This window comes from Venturia canescens, chromosome 6 (assembly GCF_019457755.1).
Source record: "Venturia canescens isolate UGA chromosome 6, ASM1945775v1, whole genome shotgun sequence".
NCBI lineage: Eukaryota > Metazoa > Arthropoda > Insecta > Hymenoptera > Ichneumonidae > Venturia > Venturia canescens.
In genome coordinates this window covers 1959227-1978744 of record NC_057426.1, presented here as the reverse complement: position 1 = coordinate 1978744, position 19518 = coordinate 1959227, and the positions used below count along the sequence as shown (strand labels likewise).

At 42.2% G+C, this 19518-nt stretch overlaps 2 protein-coding genes across 2 annotated transcripts; one reads left to right on the top strand and one right to left on the bottom strand.

Moving 5' to 3' along the window:
• The first annotated feature begins 813 nt into the window (after positions 1-813).
• SP2353 (EGF like, fibronectin type III and laminin G domains protein pikachurin) lies at positions 814-18257 on the top strand. The gene is made up of 14 exons (XM_043422733.1): positions 814-1619; positions 3843-3959; positions 8951-9192; positions 9367-9649; positions 10264-10465; positions 10596-10740; positions 10847-11033; positions 11218-11357; positions 11464-11687; positions 12008-12257; positions 12383-12711; positions 12848-13093; positions 13284-13387; positions 13493-18257. The coding sequence occupies exons 1-14, from the start codon at positions 1505-1507 to the stop codon at positions 13639-13641; spliced, it is 2733 nt and encodes a 910-aa protein (XP_043278668.1). The 5' UTR covers positions 814-1504; the 3' UTR covers positions 13642-18257.
• Positions 6550-8212, bottom strand: LOC122412832 (uncharacterized). The gene is made up of 3 exons (XM_043422743.1): positions 8062-8212; positions 7839-7971; positions 6550-7687 (listed from the first exon to the last, which is right to left on the bottom strand). The coding sequence occupies exons 1-3, from the start codon at positions 8118-8120 to the stop codon at positions 6818-6820; spliced, it is 1062 nt and encodes a 353-aa protein (XP_043278678.1). The 5' UTR covers positions 8121-8212; the 3' UTR covers positions 6550-6817.
• Positions 18258-19518: the final 1261 nt, after the last annotated feature.

Sequence of the window (19518 nt, the reverse complement as noted above, 5' to 3'; positions counted from 1 at the left end):
CCGAATCACCAATATATCTCGGCAAAAGCAAGAAAAATAAGAGCGTTGACATTTGAGGGTTAAAAGAGGAAGAAAAAAGCTGTTCCTCGATTGGCACGCGCCACGTAACTCTCGTGGCCCATTCTCAATCCCGCATGTTTCTCATGGGGTTGGTGAAGAATAGCACGGGGAGAGAAGTGTAGTGAAAAAAAAAATATAATAATAAAGCGGTCGATGAGCGAAACGACGCGGGGGAGGCGTGAAAATGGCGTCATGACGCGCAGGTATGCGCGAGTAGGCATCAGCGGTCGTGTCTCTCGCTAAAGAGCCTAAAGAGAGAGGGAGAAGGCAAAGGGGTTCAATTTGTTGAGCCTCTGTATATATATGTATATTGAGTAGTGGTACAAAATTTAGATAATTCTTTCGACATTTTCGGCGATGTTGTTGATTGTCACATATGCATGAATAAAAGCGAGCGGCAGAGAGCTAAAAAGTTTGGAATAGAGAACAGTGGATAAAAAGAATCTAGTCAGTAGGAATGGTAAGTCAGATGGACCCTTGAAACGGCAGCGGGGCTGCTTGAGACTAAGGGAAGAAGAGGGGGAGAAGGTGAGTTTGGCGGCTCGAAACCGCAGCTCAAACGGCGGCGCCACTGTCGTGCTATCCTCGCAGTTCGATCGGAGACACCGGCCGGCTCCGACCTTTCTCGATACAGTCCCGCGCAGTCTCTCACCCCCGCCGCTTACATCGTACGAAAGTGTATTTTGCGTATTATCACTCTGTAGTTGGGAACACGCAAGAAAATGGTCTGAGAAAACTTCCTCCCTCGATCTTTGTGCCATTCGATTGAAGAGAAATAATATTTGAAGAATTGCGATAAATAAGGGGGTGGAAAAACACACGAGAAACTTACACGTTGGTCCGCACACACTTCCACAGTCCACGCGAGGCCACCCTCGCCAACCCCCTCTCCACTCTCTTTTTCTCTCTCCCACACACACACACACACTCTTCACATCTCGCGTAGTACTATGCCATGGCCAGGCTCGAAAGGTTTAAATGCCCTTTGGAAATGGTGATCGATCGCGGCGATTCTTTATGAAAGCGTCGTAACGCAAACACGCGAGTCTAGCGAGAAAGCTTGTTTCAACCGCATAATTGTCTCATGAGCTCGGATCTATTTTAGAAAATCGTCCAAAAAATTAAACAGTTCAAAATCTCACTGCAAACAAAACAACCTCGCCGTCGTGCAAAACCTCATATAGAACAAATATTCGTTTAAAATCCGTCCGTGAGCTAAAAAAATGAAATCAAAAGTGAATGGGCAGTTTCGCGTCAAGTGGGTGTAAAAAAATTGATTGATTTACCATTGGTATCGTTTTATCAAAAGTCGGAAAGATAAATCGCCCTCTAAATGTATATATATGATCAACAGTGCGGTATTAATAGTGCTTGATAAGTGTCTCGTTGAGCGGTGTGTACCTGTGGGTATTTGTGAGCCCATACGCATGTCATTATTGGTACGATGGCTGGACAAGGCTGCTCCTGGTTTACCGTGACTTTTGTATATCTCGGAGCCCTCGGAGCTCTGTCCCAAAATCCTGTTGAGGAGCGGAACATCTTTGAAGCTGCTTTTCAAGGTGAGTCTTTCACCCTTTCCCTTTAGCCGTCATCCATGGAAGTCTACCAATTCGTATGAACCCTTTGCAACCCTCTTGATTATTTCTTTACCTTTCAAGTCAATCGCGATTCGTTTGTCTCCCTCGGGGGTCCCACGCGATTTCGTTGTTTCGTATCTCATTATGCGAGAATATCGTGGATGCGCGCGCGCCCCTAGACCGTCTAATAAACCAGTACCAGAGATATATTTATATACCATGATGATCTCGACGTACGTAAACTTCAACTCGCTCTCGTTGTTATCCTTTAATATTTACCGTGCATACTTTCCAAGTACCACGTACGTCTATAGGTATAGTAAAAATAACGTAATGAAATGGGAAAAAATGAAGCGAGGAACTTCAAGAGTGGACGTAGCATCACTGGCAAAAAGAAACAACAATTTTTAAGAGCTAAAAGAATAAATATTTCACAACCAACTCATATCGCGGTCATGAAACGCGTTGCAAAAAACGAGCCAATGAATTTTTTAATTACTGTATTCGAAATCTAGATATTTCTCACTCCATCGGAAACTGTAATTATTACGAAAATCAAGTGTTACGAAAAATTCACGAACGAGAGAGAACTAAGCGTTGGCAGGAGGGCAGAAGAAACGTAACGTTACATTTCATTCGTACAATCTTCATATATATATATATACATCCCATAACTATATGTATGCACACTTGTCCTGTGGCAAAAGGTGAAGAGCGACGTGCTAACACGCGACACCTGAATCCCAGAAATAATAATGAGGGATTCCCCCTTCAACCTCTTTAGAAGAGAACCTCGAAGCGAAATATGGGCCAAGTTTTTTTATATCTCTCTTCCGAGTAGATTATATTTAACCATTGATTTTATTACACTCGATGAAGCTCTCATTTTTTGTCGTCTCATGGCCACAATTTTTACTTTTTCTATAGAAAAGCCCGGTTTTATACGAGAGATGTACTATCGATCGGCTCTTCCGTATATTAGAGCTAGCATTCTTTTAGTCGTTAGCTCAACAAGTGAGGCTTCCCCCCGAATAAGTGAAAAAAAATTAACACTCAACCTTTTACCGGACTGGGCTCGTAAACCTGGCGGTGGAAATGTGTACTAACCAAGATGGCTGTTCTGAATTTTTACGCGGCAAACGTGAGAAAAAATTGAAATTCCACTTGTGATATGATAATAAAACGTTCCATTTGATCAAAGGAATCTGTACGAAGAAGAAGAAAATTCATCATTTCGTTATTGACTAGTTTAATGGAAAATATCTGATAACAGAAACGCTCGAAATTTGTATCGATCCCCCATATTTCTCGATCGGTCTCGTGTTTTTCGCGTGCTCAATGTGTCCCGTAGGCGGCCATGACACCTCGCGACAACAGCGACGCCGTCGGATGTTTTAGGAAAGAAGGAGAGTATGGAAAAAGATACGGAAGAAACGAGAAGAAGACGAAGGAGGCATTGGTCGTAGAGCATCCTATCGAGACTTCGTTTATGCCCCATTATTTCTATATACATACATTTGTTACTATGTAGCATCGTTATATGCATAGTAGAAAGCAAAGGTGGCATTAGTTTCGTTCTCGCGCGACTAACGTCTCCTGCTAGAGCCCGGTTCGGCCAACTCGCGCGGGGAGAGGATCGATATCGCGAGGCACGAGAGAGTCGAGCCGAGACTCTCCCCGTGTTTCTCCAACACTTGTGTATATTTTTGTGTGTATTTTCGGTATGTATATGCGTATATACGACACCGGCGCAACAATCGAGGCGCGCTTGCTGCACGAGTCTACGTACTTTCTTCTGCCCTTTTCCTCGATTTTTTTCTCCCTATACTTTTCTCTTCTGTCACTCTCTCTTCCTCTCGCTCTACGAAACTATGACCGATTACGTCCGATCGATGACCGCGCCTCCGCGTGCAAAGGCGTGTAAACATTCGCACACGTATACACATACGACACATTACTCTTGGCTAGAGCGACGCTGAAATTTCTCGGAATTCCTCCTCGTACGTGCTCTTCCTCCTTTTTTTACGGCTGTAGGCTTCTTAGCCTCCCGGCAAATTTATTTCCGCTTCAAGAGTTCACGTACAAAACATTGGTTAGAACTTTTCGTTGTGTTTGTGACTACGCTCCGCGAACGACTTTTTTTTCATTTACTAAATTATGTCGAAAATAACATAAAAATTTCGAATTTTTATTTTATTCTTGTAGGACGATGCGGTCATGGCTCGCCGTGCGAACAGCTCTGTTACGAACTTCACGATGGGATGTACGAGTGTGATTGCACCAACGGTTTTGTCCTCCACAAAAATGGATACAGCTGTTCCGGTAAGTAACGTCCGTACACATTTGTGAATCCATTGTTTTATTCTCGCGCGTGGGGAGGAAAGTCTCCGAGCACAAATGGTCCGTGAGAGCAATAAAAAGAGATCATTCGTTTGATAATCCAACTAATTCGCATGAATTATTCATAAAATCAGAGATTACTATATATTTATGTATAAATCTCTCTGCCGTTCAATGAAGATCCACCCAACTGATTTCGGTGTGCGATTTCGTTGATCGAATAATGAATTGAACCTCTCGTTGAAATGTTTCGACGGAACTGCTGCGCGTCGCGGGTAGGCCAAAGTTTGCGGCAAGTTAAATGAAAAATCGTGAATACTCTCGGGGTGCACTGTTCAATAACGATTGGATCGCTATCGCGGGCAATTTATTACCAGACCCATTACCGTTTCTATGACCGATTGTCAATCTTTTGAAAGGTCGAGGTGCAACGCTGTATTAATTACTCGTTTACGATAACATTCGGTATTTGAATGAGCAGGATTCAATATGTCAAATAACCAAATTGTAGGAACGGTCGATATTTCGAAATTTTCAAAATTGCAATACCAGATTGAAGAAAAATAAATAATTCGAAATTCTTATTTCCGGTCGATTATTACTGCATGCTAGTCAAATGAGTGCTAAATTTTCAAAACGCTTTTAGACCAAGTTCAACGTGCCGATTAAACTTATCGTTAGTAGATATGTATTCAAGCATATTTTGTTAACGTGAAAAAATATTAAAAATGATAGTTTTACAAAACTATCAACCGATAGATGTCAATTTCTATGATGACACATTTTCACAGGTATTTTTCAAAGAATCGTCTGTATTTTTTAAGGAAGTTGAGGCTGTACAGTCATTTTTTTTACCCAAAAGTGATGACCTGTACCTTTCAAAAGTTAGGCCAGTTTACAGTTTGGCAATGTTGCATACACTTTAAAGAAAAGTTGGGGAAAAAAAGACGAAAAACTGGTGAAAGCTCAGTCGAAAACACGAACAGTAACGATCCTAGCCTCAAAAAACTGCACGGAAAACAGATTATTATTAATATAATCTCAGCAAATCTCCTAATAAATCTGAAAAAATTGACATTATTCGACAAGCCTTGCTCATGTTGCTCAAAAAATTTCATATTTTTAGCATCATTTTTAACGGAGATATCACTGAATGTGTCTTGACTTCCATAAGATTACATGTTATTTGGCCCAAATTGTTATTGATTTTTCTCAGCAACGACGCTCCTAAACTGTCTGAAAATTTAACTGATTTTTTTTTACACTTCACTTTATAAGATGCAATCGGTTTAAAAGCGGTGACATCATTTTCATTCTAATGCCTCAACTTCCTTAACCGATTTTATTGCACCAAGTCTCATTTTGTTTCTCAACTGATCCTCTACGAATTCACCACGTAGATTTTCCTTTAAACTCATTCCTTCAGAAATTACGAATGAAAAAGTTTTTTCACTTGGTGAACAATTAGCTGCAACAGTGAAACGATCGAGTTAAAAAAACAACTACACGGTGGATTCATAGAGGACCGGTTGACGAACAAAATGAGACTTGTTGCAATAAAATCGATGAAAAAACGCAGATAGATAATTCTTTGAAAAATACCAGTGAAAATGTGTCAGCGTGGAAATTTGCATTTATCAGTTGATGGTTTTGCAAAACTAGCGTTTTTTATATTTTTACATCTTAATAAGATATGCTGTTATACAAATCCACTAACAATACGTTTAATCGGTACGTTAAATTTGATCTAAAAGCGTTTTGAAAATTTAGCATTCATTTGACTAGCATGCAGTACAGGAGTTATTTCTTCTTCGAATTCGTATTTACTCGAAAATACATATTTTGATAGTTTTCATTTCGAATGCAATTTCAACAGACCATGCGAACGTCAAAAGTTCATATTTTCGAATTGAAAATGGAGAGCAATTGTTTTATAGATAGATAAGTGTGTAGAGTAGTAAAAAATCGAAAGTGAATTTTTCGAGCCTAAAAAACTTGGATATGCGCGGAATAGCGAGGGCTCGAGAATGCGAAAGGCAAAAAGGCGATGTTTTAAATTGAAGATCACCGGTCTGAGTGAGTGAGACGAGTGTATTTTGAGCGCTCTGCTGCATTTATTTATTTTGATCGATTGACTCCAACGTTTCGCTATTTTTGACAGTTCGACTTTTTGGTGTTTTCATATTTCAACCTCAGTAATATTTAATCTTTCGTTGTTATATTTTCACCATCGTGAATATTCACAGTATTGCTGACTGTAGTAATTTATGAATCGAAAGAGTGACAGTCGAATTTTCGGGAAACGATATTTGAGTCGTCGTTCCATGGGCGATATTTTCGATGTAAACGTGCTTCGAATCTTGAAGTATCTACTTTATTTATATATTTTCGATATTCCAAGCTCCAGTCGAATTAATCTGGTTCCACATTATTATTCAAAGTTTATAAACCCGAGATTTTGGCTATTCGAAATTTTAGTAATTCTAACCTCTTATCTCCAACCGCATCGACTTTTTTTTAAGAATTCGGAAATAAATTGAAGCCAGTGAAAAAAAACGTTCGAGAGCCACTATTTCGAATGGTCCATAAATAATATTTTTTATTGTTTTTTCTTCATAAATAACGGTTTACAAATCACAAGAGCGCTATAATATATGAAAGGGTATTTGCCAATAATGAGTATAGGAACTGGCGAGTACATTCGATAGGAATATTCATACACAATGTCCGAAAAGTCAGGATCGATAGGACCCGACTTTTTCGAGACTCTGTACGAAGACAACGTACGGGTGGTTCGGTTATTGCGGCAGTTGATCTTGAGTGAGTGAACTGGCCGATTTTTAGAAGCGCCAGGTTCCCTGGATTCCTACGTTAGGTTCCCATCGGCGACCGGGCAACTTTTGAGCTCCGCCGCTCGCGCTAACTTGTCCGTTCTTTCCTTGCCAGATTTTGTGCTGATAATCGATGTTGTACGTTGGACGACGCTCGGGACCGCTCAGGGGTTTCTGGGCTTGGACAACGACGGATCCTTGAGGATCGGGGGAGCGGCGGAAGCGCCAGGTTCCCTGGATTCCTACGTTAGGTTCCCATCGCTGTCCGGGCAACTTTTGAGCTCCGCCGCCTGCGCTCACGTGTCCGTTCTTTCCTTCCCAAATCTTGTGTTGATAATCGACGTTCCAGGACGGACGACGCTCGGGTCCGCTCATGGATTTCTGTCCTTGGATAGAGATCGATCCTTGAGGATCAGCGGAGCGACGGAAGCGCCAGGTTCCCTGGATTCCTACGTTCGGTTCCCATCGCTGTCCGGGCAACTTTTGAGCTCCGCCGCTCGCGCTCACGTGTCCGTTCTTTCCTTCCCAAATATTGTGCTGATAGTCGAGATTGTAAGATGGACGACGCTCGGGTCCCTCCAGGGGTTTCTGTCCCGTGAAGACGATGGATCCTTGAGGATCTGCGGAGCGACGGAAGCGCCAGGTTCCCTGGATTCCTACGTTCGGTTCCCATCGCTGTCCGGGCAACTTTTGAGCTCCGCCGCTCGCGCTCACGTGTCCGTTTTTTCCTTCCCAAATATTGTGCTGATAGTCGAGATTGTAAGATGGACGACGCTCGGGTCCCTCCAGGGGTTTCTGTCCCGTGAAGACGATGGATCCCTGAGGATCCGGGGAACGCCGGAAGCGGCTGGTCCCTTGAGTAGGTGGCCGGGGACGATTCTGCAATAATTAATTGACACGATCAGTACAAAGCGCCCTTCGATCCCTGCCGAGTACCGATCGCCGGACGTTCGACCGACTGAATAAGTTACTCAGTCCTGATCGAAGAATGTCGAGGACCGAGATCGGAGACTTTGAGGGATTAACTTACGATGAAGGGCGGAGGTCGGACGTGTCCCAGATTGGGTCGAGAGAGACCCGGTTCCGCAGAGACAAACGCCACCAAACCGACGAACAGCAGTAGAACGATCTTCATATTTCCTTGCCTCGATTCCACAATATTTCTGCGAGTTACCCAAAGAAATATTAACTCAACTTTATTCACTCGTCTCTTCGTATAATCTTTCAAGAAAAGTGCAATTCTTTGGACTTACTCGTTAATCCGATTGTAGTTGCCGTTGGCTGTTGCAAAGGACTTGTGATGTCGCTGCATCGAGTGCGGACTGCTTTTATACTCGTTCAACGATAAATGCTCGCACCGTTTAATAAAAAGTCCCCGAGTTTAAGTTCCCGCGACTGAGTCGCGGGGATTCACTCGCGCTCGGCCGGGAAGAACTTTAAATTCGCGAACAAGGCAAACCTTATACATATATCTGTGCATAATAAATGCGGCTATATACACACACATATACGCCAAGAGCCGTCTAAAGAAATGACAAGTGTTACTCACCAGCGCTCGTGTATGCAAACAGAAACCGTTTGCTCTCTCTTTCTCTCTCTCGCTCGCGCCAGTTTTCCTTTCCCCCTGTGGAAACTGGAATCCCGGTCTGTGAATGAACGCGTCGCCTTTGTTCGCACACGCTCATTCGCGATGTCACAAATTAATCGGAGGTCGCGTCTCTAATCTTGACGCGAACGATTAATGTACAGCGTTGTATATCGTTATCGATCATAAGTCAGAGGTCAACGCATCGAAACATTTCCGCACTTACCTCGAGGTTGTTTTTTGGCCTCTGATACGAAACGAGCGGTCTCTTCGTTGTAAAAATCCAAAGAAAAAAGGGCAAATTTATAAGAGTGGAATTTAGTATTATTTTACGAGGTTGAAGTTTGGCACGTTGGAGTCGAACGAACGAAAAAAATATTTGTAATTCACCAATTTTTTATTTGACGAAGTATCAGTGCAGGTTGAAAAGCTACGAATTGTAAATTCGGCGGGGAACGAAATTGGAGGCTTTTTTTATATAATTTCGTTGGACTCCAACGCTGCAAACTTGAGCGTCATATTATTTTAGAATTTATTGATTTATCGCTTGTTGGCAGAAATCAATTCGACGTCAACACCGAGCAACCAACTCTCCGATTTCGTCAACGACATCGAGAGCGATGAGCTTAACACGGAAAACGAAGAGGAGGCGGTGGAAGACATTTTGTACATGAGGGGAGCCTCCTTCACGATACATTTGGATACGAGTACGGACTCTCCGATCCCTGGATCGACCACGGACGCAGAGTCCAATGAAATCCCGATCTCCTCGAGACCCATCGGTGAGATCGTTCCTGAGGTACGTTATTTGAAATAAATTATTTTTGCGCTGCCCTTTAAGGAGAAGAGGAATCGCCTTTTGTGAAAAGATTGACTTTTTCAATTCTAAAGGTCTCAGGGTGGCCTGCAAATAAGTCATTCCCCAATGCTCCTTTTCACTCGTACATTTAATCACGTTTTTTTGGATATTTAGACGACAACGAGCCCGAAAGTGAAACAGGAGACCGATTCGATTGCCACGACGAGAAACGCCCACGTTGTGAGCTCAATAAATAACGAATCAATCTGCAGCCTCGATTGCGGTCCTGCCGGCAATTGTTATCTCGAGCGTACGAGGAGCGATGATAGCGGACAAGACGCTGGTGCTGCTGATGCTACGAACGCGGTTACCCAAAGGGAGGAGACTTCGACGACGCAGCATCCTCGGCAACGTTGCCAATGTCCCCTGGGAAAAAGTGGCGATCGATGCGAGCTCGGTAATTTCATTAATCTTCATATTTACAGATTTACAGGTTTTTTTTTTTATTAACGCACTCTCTTTGATTGCACTCGTATTGACCTCACATGTTCTCATAAAAATTAAATTGTCATAAAAAAAATGCCAATAGAGTCAAAACCGAAGTGGAGTAAAAAAAGTAATTTTAGATTAGATTAAATTTCGATTTGTTACGTGTAATTGGACAATTTGTCTACGATTGATTGCTTTTATCATCGAAATTTGTAAATTGGAAAATATTCGTCGAATAATTTATCCAATAAATATCGTTTATTGCTATCCAGAACAGAGAAAACATGAAAGCGTATTTGAGCTTTGAGAATGCTATATACGTGTGTATTCATTAATGCACGCTATTTATGCGTTTGAGAATTTCCCATTCACAAGAACACCGAGACTCGTTAGCAAGAGATTTTTCGAGTTTGTCTCGAGTACGTGCTCGAGAACTCGGAGATGCGTTTAAACGGGGGAAGGCAAGCAGGGCTTTCCGGATCGATGCTCCACAAATCCTTACTCGGCCTCTAATTTCTCGTACGAGGTTGAGAAAACAATTTATAATATTTTTCATATTTTCCTTTTTTTTTTTGCCCACAGAGCTCGATATAAAATCACCTCGATTCTCCGGCTCGGGATGGCTTGCTTTCCCAGCATTGAGAGCCGCTTATAAGCATGTCCAATTGGACCTGGAGTTTCGTCCTGAAGCTTGGGATGGGATTCTAATACTCGCCGGGGAACGCGACGATCTACAGGGCGATTTTATGGCCCTTATTTTACATCACGGTTTCGTTGAATTCAGGCACGATGAACATCAAATTATTATCCTTCCCTATTCGTATTTTGTATTTTCGTTCGTCGTTTTAGTCTTTACTCGTCTTCAATTAAAACAAATTGTTTGAATGACATTTCGTAAATATGGTCTACCATAGATTCGACTGCGGGAGCGGTGTCGGAGTGGTTAGGAGCACGGAAACGGTGAAACTCAACAATTGGAACACTCTGAGCGTTTATAGGCATCGATGGGACGCTTGGGTGCAATTGAATCAGGGAAAACGCGTGCAAGGTCGTTCGAAGGTACGAATGTATTTGATAAAATTGATAATTCTCCAGAAGCACCGGTAACGATAAATGTGCAATGATAAATTTTGTCATTTTGTATGATCGACCGATTCTGTTACAGGGCTTATTCTCACGAATCACATTTCGAGAGCCTCTATTCATCGGGGGGCCTGGAAACACCACGGGTTTGGAGCGACTTCCGGTTGTGACAGGGTTTCGGGGTTGCGTCAGACATCTGGAAGCGAACGAGCATCGATATCGGTTTTCCCTTGGGCCACAGGGCGACGCGGTCAATGGATTTGACGTCGGTCGGTCGCTATTTTCTTCTCGTACCCCATGTTTTCCATACAAAACGTATCATCTCAATTAGATTCGTTTACTCGTTAAAATTCCAACGATTCCCAGGGAAATACATTCGGATACAATTGTAACGTGCATAGCTGGATTCCAAGCGTGATATTTTCATTATTGTAATTATCTTGATTGCCTCAGAGGAATGTACGGCGGATCGATGCAGCAAAGTTCCGTGTTCGCACGGTGGAAAATGTCTGGCAACGGGAGGTGATACAGCCGTTTGTTTATGTCCCCTTGGTTATACCGGCGATTTGTGCGAAACGAGAGTCGATCTTCAGGTAATTCAGAGGGAATAAATATCAAGAATTTTCAAACGTATTCAAACTCTGTTCCCTGAGAGGAATTAGTCGTTGATGAGGGATAATGGATAATTTGATACTGCAGGTACCATCCTTCAATGGCTCGTCCTATCTTCGGTATCCCGGATTGGGTGATACGTCTTTATCCTGGCTAGAGTTAGCGGTGACGCTCAAACCCGCAGCTCCCGATGGAGTTATACTTTACAACGGTCATCATAGCGACGCTACAGGTGATTTTATCGCCCTCTATCTCTCCGCTGGACACGTACAGTTCACATTCGACCTTGGCACTGGACCCGCAACTCTGAGGTACTCGAACGATCTACGTGATATTCGACACGAATGATCGTCTTTCATTCATTTTCAAATATGATTTTATAATATTTAAAAAGAAAATCCGGATCGAGTGCTTGATTTGTCTTTTGTAAATTCATCGTTTAAGTAGTTGGAACGAAACGTTGCGGCGAGTCTTATGGGACCTGTGCAAAAAAATATTTTCACGCACGCGTTTCGGCATTGTTTACGGGAGGGAAGCAACGTACGAACGAAACATCTTGTCATAATGAATTCCTGACTCGTGAGACTTTTTAATGGGATCGTAATGAAACGTCTATGAATATTAATTACAGGAGCGAAACACCGGTGAGACTGGGAGAGTGGCTCGAGGTACGAGTCTCAAGAACCGGAAGGCTCGCGTCACTGGAAATGGAAAACGATCGAGCCCAGGAGGTCTTAGCACCTGGCGCATTTACCCAATTATCGTTGCCCCTCAATTTATACCTCGGTGGCGCACCCGCCTCCGACATGTACACACCCAAAATCAAAACCACTGCGAGCTTCGTCGGGTGCATACAAACCGTTGTGCTCAATCATCGTGAGGTTTGTAATTTTTTGCTTCTCTTCGTTGCACCGGCGAAACAATTTGATTAATGTTTTTCGACAATTGAAACCGTTTGGCAATCGATTTGTACGAAACGATTGAAAGTAATGAATTATTGCGACAGGTTGGGATATTGGCGGAAGCATTGGGAGGCGTTAACGTCGGTAACTGCGGCCACGCTTGCGAAGCACGTCCTTGCGGGGACGCCGAGTGCCGTCCATTGAGGGAACGTTTCACGTGTCGTTGCTATCCGGGAATGCCGCATCCTTGTCCAGCCCCCATGACTCTAGCGTCGTCCGCGGCATCCTCCACTCTCAATCGCACCAACGCATTCGCCACTTTCAATTCTGTCAACGGACTTCCGGTTCCTACTTATCAAACGAGACACGATGTCCCGAGCTTCAGCGGGATCGAGAGTTACCTTCACTACAATGACGCTGACACGATGAAAAGGTCCGCTTCGATGTTTCCCCTTTAGAACATTTATCATTTCTTCCAAAACGAAAATTCAGCGTCGCGAATTGTCACTAAAAAAGCGCACGTTCCAGTCTTGAGCTAATTTATTTCAACTAATCTGATCTTTTTCTAGGATAATAAGCTATCGAGTGGACATAAACATGAGATTTCGAACGAGCAGCAGTACAGGACTACTATTATGGAGCGGAAGACATTCTGATCCACCGGAACAACAATCCGCCAACGACGATTTCCTTGCTCTTGGTTTGAACCAAGGATATCTCACTCTTGCTTATAATCTTGGCTCTGGTGAGGCTGTTTTGAGATACAATATCACGAGACTGAACGACGATTTGTGGCATCGCGTTAGAGCGGTCAGGTAAACAGAGCACGGTCCAATCTAGCCTAATTGTCGTGGTTATCTTTTGAATCTAACTTCATTGTTGGATTTTTCCTATTTCTCTGCTTTTCCCATTGATTTTACAATATCGTTGCGTCCTTTTGTAATTTTTTGTTTTTTGTTGTATTGTTTTTCCATCGGCTATCGAATTTATTCGATGAAACAACAGAAATGAGCAGTGGGCGTCTCTGGTCGTGGACAGCGGCATAGGAGTTTCGGCGTCTTCGCCCGGCCAGTTGAGACAACTCAACACGGACACGGGACTTTACGTCGGTAAGTGATTTTCCGCCAACATGAGTTCGTAGTGAAAAAATAAATTGATAAAACTCGTTGGGATCGGTCGAAAAAAATGATTAAACATGACGCTGTGATTGACAGGCGGTGCACCGGATATCGCGAGGACGACCGGTGGCAGATATTCGAGAGGAATAGTCGGTTGCATAAGCGATCTAGTTTTGAACTCGGATTTCTCAGTGGCGTTGTCAGCGCCGGAACAATCGACCAACACTCACTCGTGCATACCTTGAGCTCGAGTAAGGCAGACAAAAACGAGTATAGAAAACGTAAGGAAGAATGAAATAAATCGGAGAAACCTTCGCCCGTTCTTCGGTGTGTCGCGTAGAAAAGAAAAGGATTTAAAAAATTGTATAAAATGTTCATTTTAATCGAACGATGAGAGACCCTACAACTCGGATTCAACGCATTCCCGTTGAAATGAAAACGACTCGAACTAGTCAGCTTACATATTATATATTGTAAATACTATGGCATAGTATATTAATAATTATGATATTGATAATAACGCCGAGTGTTTCTCGGTGTATCATCCATGTGGTGGCGCTGCTGTCCCAGCTAAATTGAATGGAATTGAGAAGAGTAATTCGTTCGAAAAGAAACACTGCATTGAAAGAGAGAAAAGATAAAAGAAAAAAAAATATAGCTCCGGAGAGATGTCGAAGACGAAGACCCTCAGCGTCAATTTGCATTTAATCTCCGAATGCTCGGACGATGACACGTAGTCGCTGCCCACGAAGACTATTATTCGTCTATTGTTTCAGACTTATTTCATTCTTTCGAGATTTTCATTTGTTTTAGCGTATAAAAGTCTCGAAGTTATTCGAGTAGAGAAAGAGAGGTAGAGGAAGAAGAATGCTTGACGCACTTTTTATATAAAATTGTAAGGTAGATTTTTTCACCACTTTTTATCACTGTTGCGTGTACGAGTGCGAGAAGTATTTTCCGTTCGTTATTTTTCACTTTTGAGGCGAAAGGTAAATGTGCGCTTTTCTCTATTTTCAGAGAAAAACCTGCGAAAATATGATTTTTCGTTTATTTCGGACTTTTCGATGAACCATTATATTTTCCACTCGGGGTTTCTCGTACACAGACATATTAACGCGCGTACACGAATCCTCCGTGCTTTCGTAATTTTGCGTAGTCAGCGATTGTTCAAAAGTTAGGCCGGACCAAAAATCAAATAAGAGATCGAAAGCCTCATTTTGTACGCCCGCTGACGTCGTCCAAAGTCGCTAATATTTATTCCTCATCTCTCGACGCGACGCCGATCTTTTTCCAAATTTCTTCAATAACGTTTTATCGTCCCCGCCGCGCATTTTTTAGAAGAAAAACACAAATATAGAGCCTTCGTCTCACCAAATAAACGCACACGAGTAGCGAAAAACTTTAGTCAACAAAACAAAAATGGATTAACGTCGACGTTTAAAATCATTGCGATTCGCACCGAATGATGTTTACCGCGGTCGTTGCACTTTCAATATTCAAACGGTGTGTTATTATATCGTTTATAATAACCGTGTGTTCGTATATGCTTGTTGTCTCGTTAACAAAAAAGGGAAAAGCTTAGTAAATTGCGTGGTGCCTGCTGCTGCGTCATTCCGAGCAATCAAATCGAAATATCACGAGATCGCGTGAGCTCCGAACTCGCTTCGGAACTTTCTCAAAAAGTATGCAATCGTAGTATTTTTAAAAACTTCTCAACCCTCGAGGTATTTGGAACCTACATTTTTATCTCATCTCAAAAAATTCGATCAATTATTTTATCCTGCATCCTCCCAACTTTCAGTTGTCTATCAAGGCCCAGCAGTACCGAGTCTGTTTCTCAATATCATCCTCAATCGGACGTACGCTTTGGTCGTTCTCCCAAACCCTCAAACAAAATCGCGTTTCTCATGTATTTATGCTCTTGACGCGGAATATTGAATTGAGGAAGAAAAAAATCCCTGCGCCAGGTACCACGGCAATGACAATTGAAAAGAGGTGTATGTAAACGAAATTTACCAATCTATTGAATAATGTTTTGTCCAAAACTGACATATCTTAAAGGAGGAACAACACGAGTTATAAGATTTTATGTGGACGACGAATATATGGAAACGAGTAATGAAGCAATCTCGGCTATGGTCAATTTTCTACAAGCTTTATTTTACCGGATATACATATATATTGTCCTAGAAAAATTGTGTATGTGTAAACCTGAGATCAAACGATGCGAATGCTACTTAATAATAATAATAATAAGAAATAATAATAATAACAACAAAATTATATGAATAGTGGAAGCCTAGATCGTAATTGAAGGTAAAATATGAATAATTTTAAGGGTGACTAGATCAGATTCTTTCTTTTCGTTTTTTCGTCGAAAAAGTACATGGGCAAGGCAAATCGAACAAAGAACGCGTGTGAGCTTTCCATTATATTTATTCACAAAACTTGCAATCCCACGATTTCCCATGTCGTTATACTCGTTCGAAGCGTACGGGGTCAGGCACAGCCGAGTCGTTGATCGCAGCAGATTTTTTCCATTCGATATTATTTCACCAAGAAACTTCAATTTTCCCCGACCGGGTGAAGTTGCGTTTTTGCACTTTTTCGTCGCCCCGATTGCCATTCGAACAGAAGCATCGGCGCGCGACTCGGTTCGTTCGAAAGCAGAACGAATTAGCAACTCTTCGAACGAGCATAACTCGATAGTGATGGGGAGAAAAACAGAGGCAATTTGTGCGAAAATCCCGTGAAATTTTACACGAAAACATTCGTCGCAATGTTGTTGAATCGACGATAAAATTGATTTATCATGTACGAATAGGCTATTCGCTCGGACCGAGATGCGGATTATTTAAAAAAAAAAAGAAAAAAAAACAAACAAGGCTGAAGTTGATGCACGCGCGTATATATAAATGTGTAATATCGATATTCACACAAATATATATAAGCGTGTTCTTACATTGACGTGATATTCAACACAAAAATGGATGAAATCCTTTTCGAACTATCGTCACAAAGATATAAGAAAAAAGAATGATTGGAACAAGCACTACGATGAAATAATATAACTGAATAATAATAGTAGTAATAACAATGATAACGCGAACGAAAGGAACGGAGGGACAATGAAAAAGAACGAAAGAAAATCGCAAATGACACAAATGAACGAACGATATATTAGATAATATATTATTACGAAATATTATTATTATTACATTACATATATATATATATATAAATATATATATATATACACATGAATATATTATATATAAATATGAAATACCGAGTATGATGCTAAATGAACTATTTCTATTATGTCCGTCTGCAAAGTCTATTAGAAGAGTCTATATCAATATAAACCTATGATTAAAATTCTAAACCACACACTACCTATCACAAGACATACACACCGAATCGCATATCTAGAAAAAGTGTCCTCGCGCGTTTCTGCAAATGCATCGTCCATTATATAAAATATATATGTATGTACATATTAAGGTGTCTCTCATGATTGTGAGGTGTGTGTCTGTGTACGCTCCAGTCAATCGGTATGCATTTATATATATACATATGTATGTGGATACGGGGCGTTCCGTTGCGAGTCACTGGCCCGGAGGATGTGTTGGATTTTTCGCGATCACCCTCGTCAACAGTTTGTTTCCTCATTCGCGGAATCGCCATTAATCTGTAGCGATTATTTTGAAGGATTTCTTTTGTTCCACTTTTGACGTAGCTCGCGGTAAGGGATGCAGAGAAAAAGTTTCCGAATGAAAAATCGGTGATCCGGAAGCGGCTGACCCGGCGTCGAATGCCTCGGGATTTTCCATATTTATATGTATTTACATATAGAATCGTATACGATACACACTGTGCGTCGTGTGTGTTGAGAAGAGCGAAGGAAAATGAAGCCCGCGGAAAGGGAGACTCCTTTCCACCCTCGCCGCATCTCTCTTCACTAAGAAAAACGAATTCGTACACCATGTCAATATCCAATATTTCCCTATTGTATTGTAACGATCGATCATTGTAATACGCATTGCACAGAGTACACTAGCTTTCATCGTTGTCACGGCCCCCCCCCCCCCCCGCAAATAGCTCTCAATGAAGAAAAACTGTAGCGAACGAGTGCTGCTCCGAAATCGCCTTCCCTCGATTGTTCTATTTGTATTATATATATGGTATGCATATGACAAATTGGAGTTTACGTCGTCGATGGTTTTGTACCGAAACGTCAGGGTCGCGCCGGTCTTGCCGAGATCGTCGCATTCCCGGCATGTGTCATTACGTATTTTTTTACTTTTTTTCTTGCTTACCCAGGAAAATCGAATTACCGTCGCTCGCTGGACTATCGGAGAGCACGAAATTCAGTCGGACTGCCGACGGAGTCCTTGTCGAGTCCGGCGATCGGCGAGCTCGTCAATACCAACGCGTACCCATTTTTCTACGACGATGTGGCTATTCGACGAATGATTAATTCAAATCTCGACGAATAATGGTCGATTACGGAATGTTCGAAATTTCGATACTCGATGACACACCGATCGAATGAGCTCTGCGACAAACGGCAGTGCGGGCGATCGAAGAAATGCGAATTTAAGTAAGAGGTCCTAAATATTACTGACGAAAATGACTCCTCGTCGTAAAAATGAAAATAATATTATATATATATATATATATATAAAAGGAAAACGCGTAATAATCATTATTATTATTATGTAGCACCGAATGATTGAATCACCGCCCCCGCCCCGGCGTATATGTTTGTACACCCCAACACACGAGTTATGAATAACGCGCGTATGATCAAAGTACCGTGTGGTCGGTATCGTGAATAAAAACAAAAATCATTTTATAATTCGGATGATGATTTTGCCCCCTCGTTATTTCCTTTCGGCGAGTTGGAACAAAGTGCAGGCGGAGTGGTAGCTCGAGATTTAAAAGGTCGGGCTTGTTCGAGGGGCAAGAGCGGACGTTTGCCTCGCCCTTTTCACTCGAGCCGTGAGTGGACCGAGGCCGCGATTGCGAATTCAAGTTTATAAAGGCGCCGAATGGATTCATGTTTCCCGATTGACTGAGTTTTCGTTGGATTTTATGATTATTATTTTGACGTTTTCGTCGTTGCGAAGAAGACTGAAAAGCAGGGACTCGAGCCATGGAGCGGCCCGTGCATTGCGACGGGGATCATTAGTGCGCGTACGTACGTGGACAATGTTTACGTGGAACGCGAAGGAGTTTAGTTCCTTCGCTGTGTGACTGCCCGCCGCGCTCTCACGTAACGTCAGTCTCCGTCGCAGACGCATCGAGAGTGAGAGGAAATAAAGAGGCGGAATTTTTTCGCAGCGCTATTTAGACACACAAGCGCTTTCGGTTTGACCTCAAAAATCACCGAAAAAATCCCATTGACACAATCCTCGGTCCGGAATAATCTCTCGGACTTTTTTTCCTCCTCGCAGTCTCGGGGCTCCTTTCGTTGCGAAAAAACTCATCGATCGCATCCGTTTTATTTATCATTATCTTTTTTATTTTTTGCATTTCGTAAACAAACGTAAAATTTGAATGCGAAGTGGTGCACCCGGAGAAACGGGGCCAAGGCAATGGCTTCATGCTCAACACGTTTTTTTTTCATATCTGTATCCACACGCTTCAACCACTCTCCGATATCTCACTTTCTTTTTTTTGCACTGTCGCACGCGGAGTTTTCCATCAACTCGCTCATACACTTGCTTTCATTTGATTCAAGAAATTTCTCATTTTGCTGAGTTCCGAGCCCTCGATTTTCCCCAGCCATTTTCCCGTGGCCAACCACAACATTAACGTGCGCAATTTCACCGAAACGACGAACTCGTCGAACGCGCGGTGACGGAAATTGCTGTCCACGCGCGCGCACCTTGAACGCTTCAAAATGCCTTCATCATTCATGCATTTATTATTTTATTGAACTTCGCTGAAATACTTGTAAATTGTGCCCCGTCAGAGTACTAAATAGACCAAAGTACTCATCGGAATATTCATGAGGCGCGGATTCAACGTGGTCGAAAACCTCATCGAGCTTGTGTCGGTAATAAAATGCAAATATTTAACGAGACTAATTTCATATTTTTCAATGTCAATGCATT

Coding starts and splice junctions, on each gene's coding strand:
- SP2353 (XM_043422733.1), top strand. CDS start 1,505: ATGGCTGGACAAGGCTGCTCCTGGTTTACCGTGACTTTTGTATATCTC. Junction 9,650..10,263: donor TGGCGATCGATGCGAGCTCG/GTAATTTCATTA, acceptor TTTTGCCCACAG/AGCTCGATATAAAATCACCT. Junction 10,741..10,846: donor GCGTGCAAGGTCGTTCGAAG/GTACGAATGTAT, acceptor ATTCTGTTACAG/GGCTTATTCTCACGAATCAC.
- LOC122412832 (XM_043422743.1), bottom strand. CDS start 8,120: ATGCAGCGACATCACAAGTCCTTTGCAACAGCCAACGGCAACTACAAT. Junction 7,972..8,061: donor AACTACAATCGGATTAACGA/GTAAGTCCAAAG, acceptor GGTAACTCGCAG/AAATATTGTGGAATCGAGGC. Junction 7,688..7,838: donor TCCGACCTCCGCCCTTCATC/GTAAGTTAATCC, acceptor TAATTATTGCAG/AATCGTCCCCGGCCACCTAC.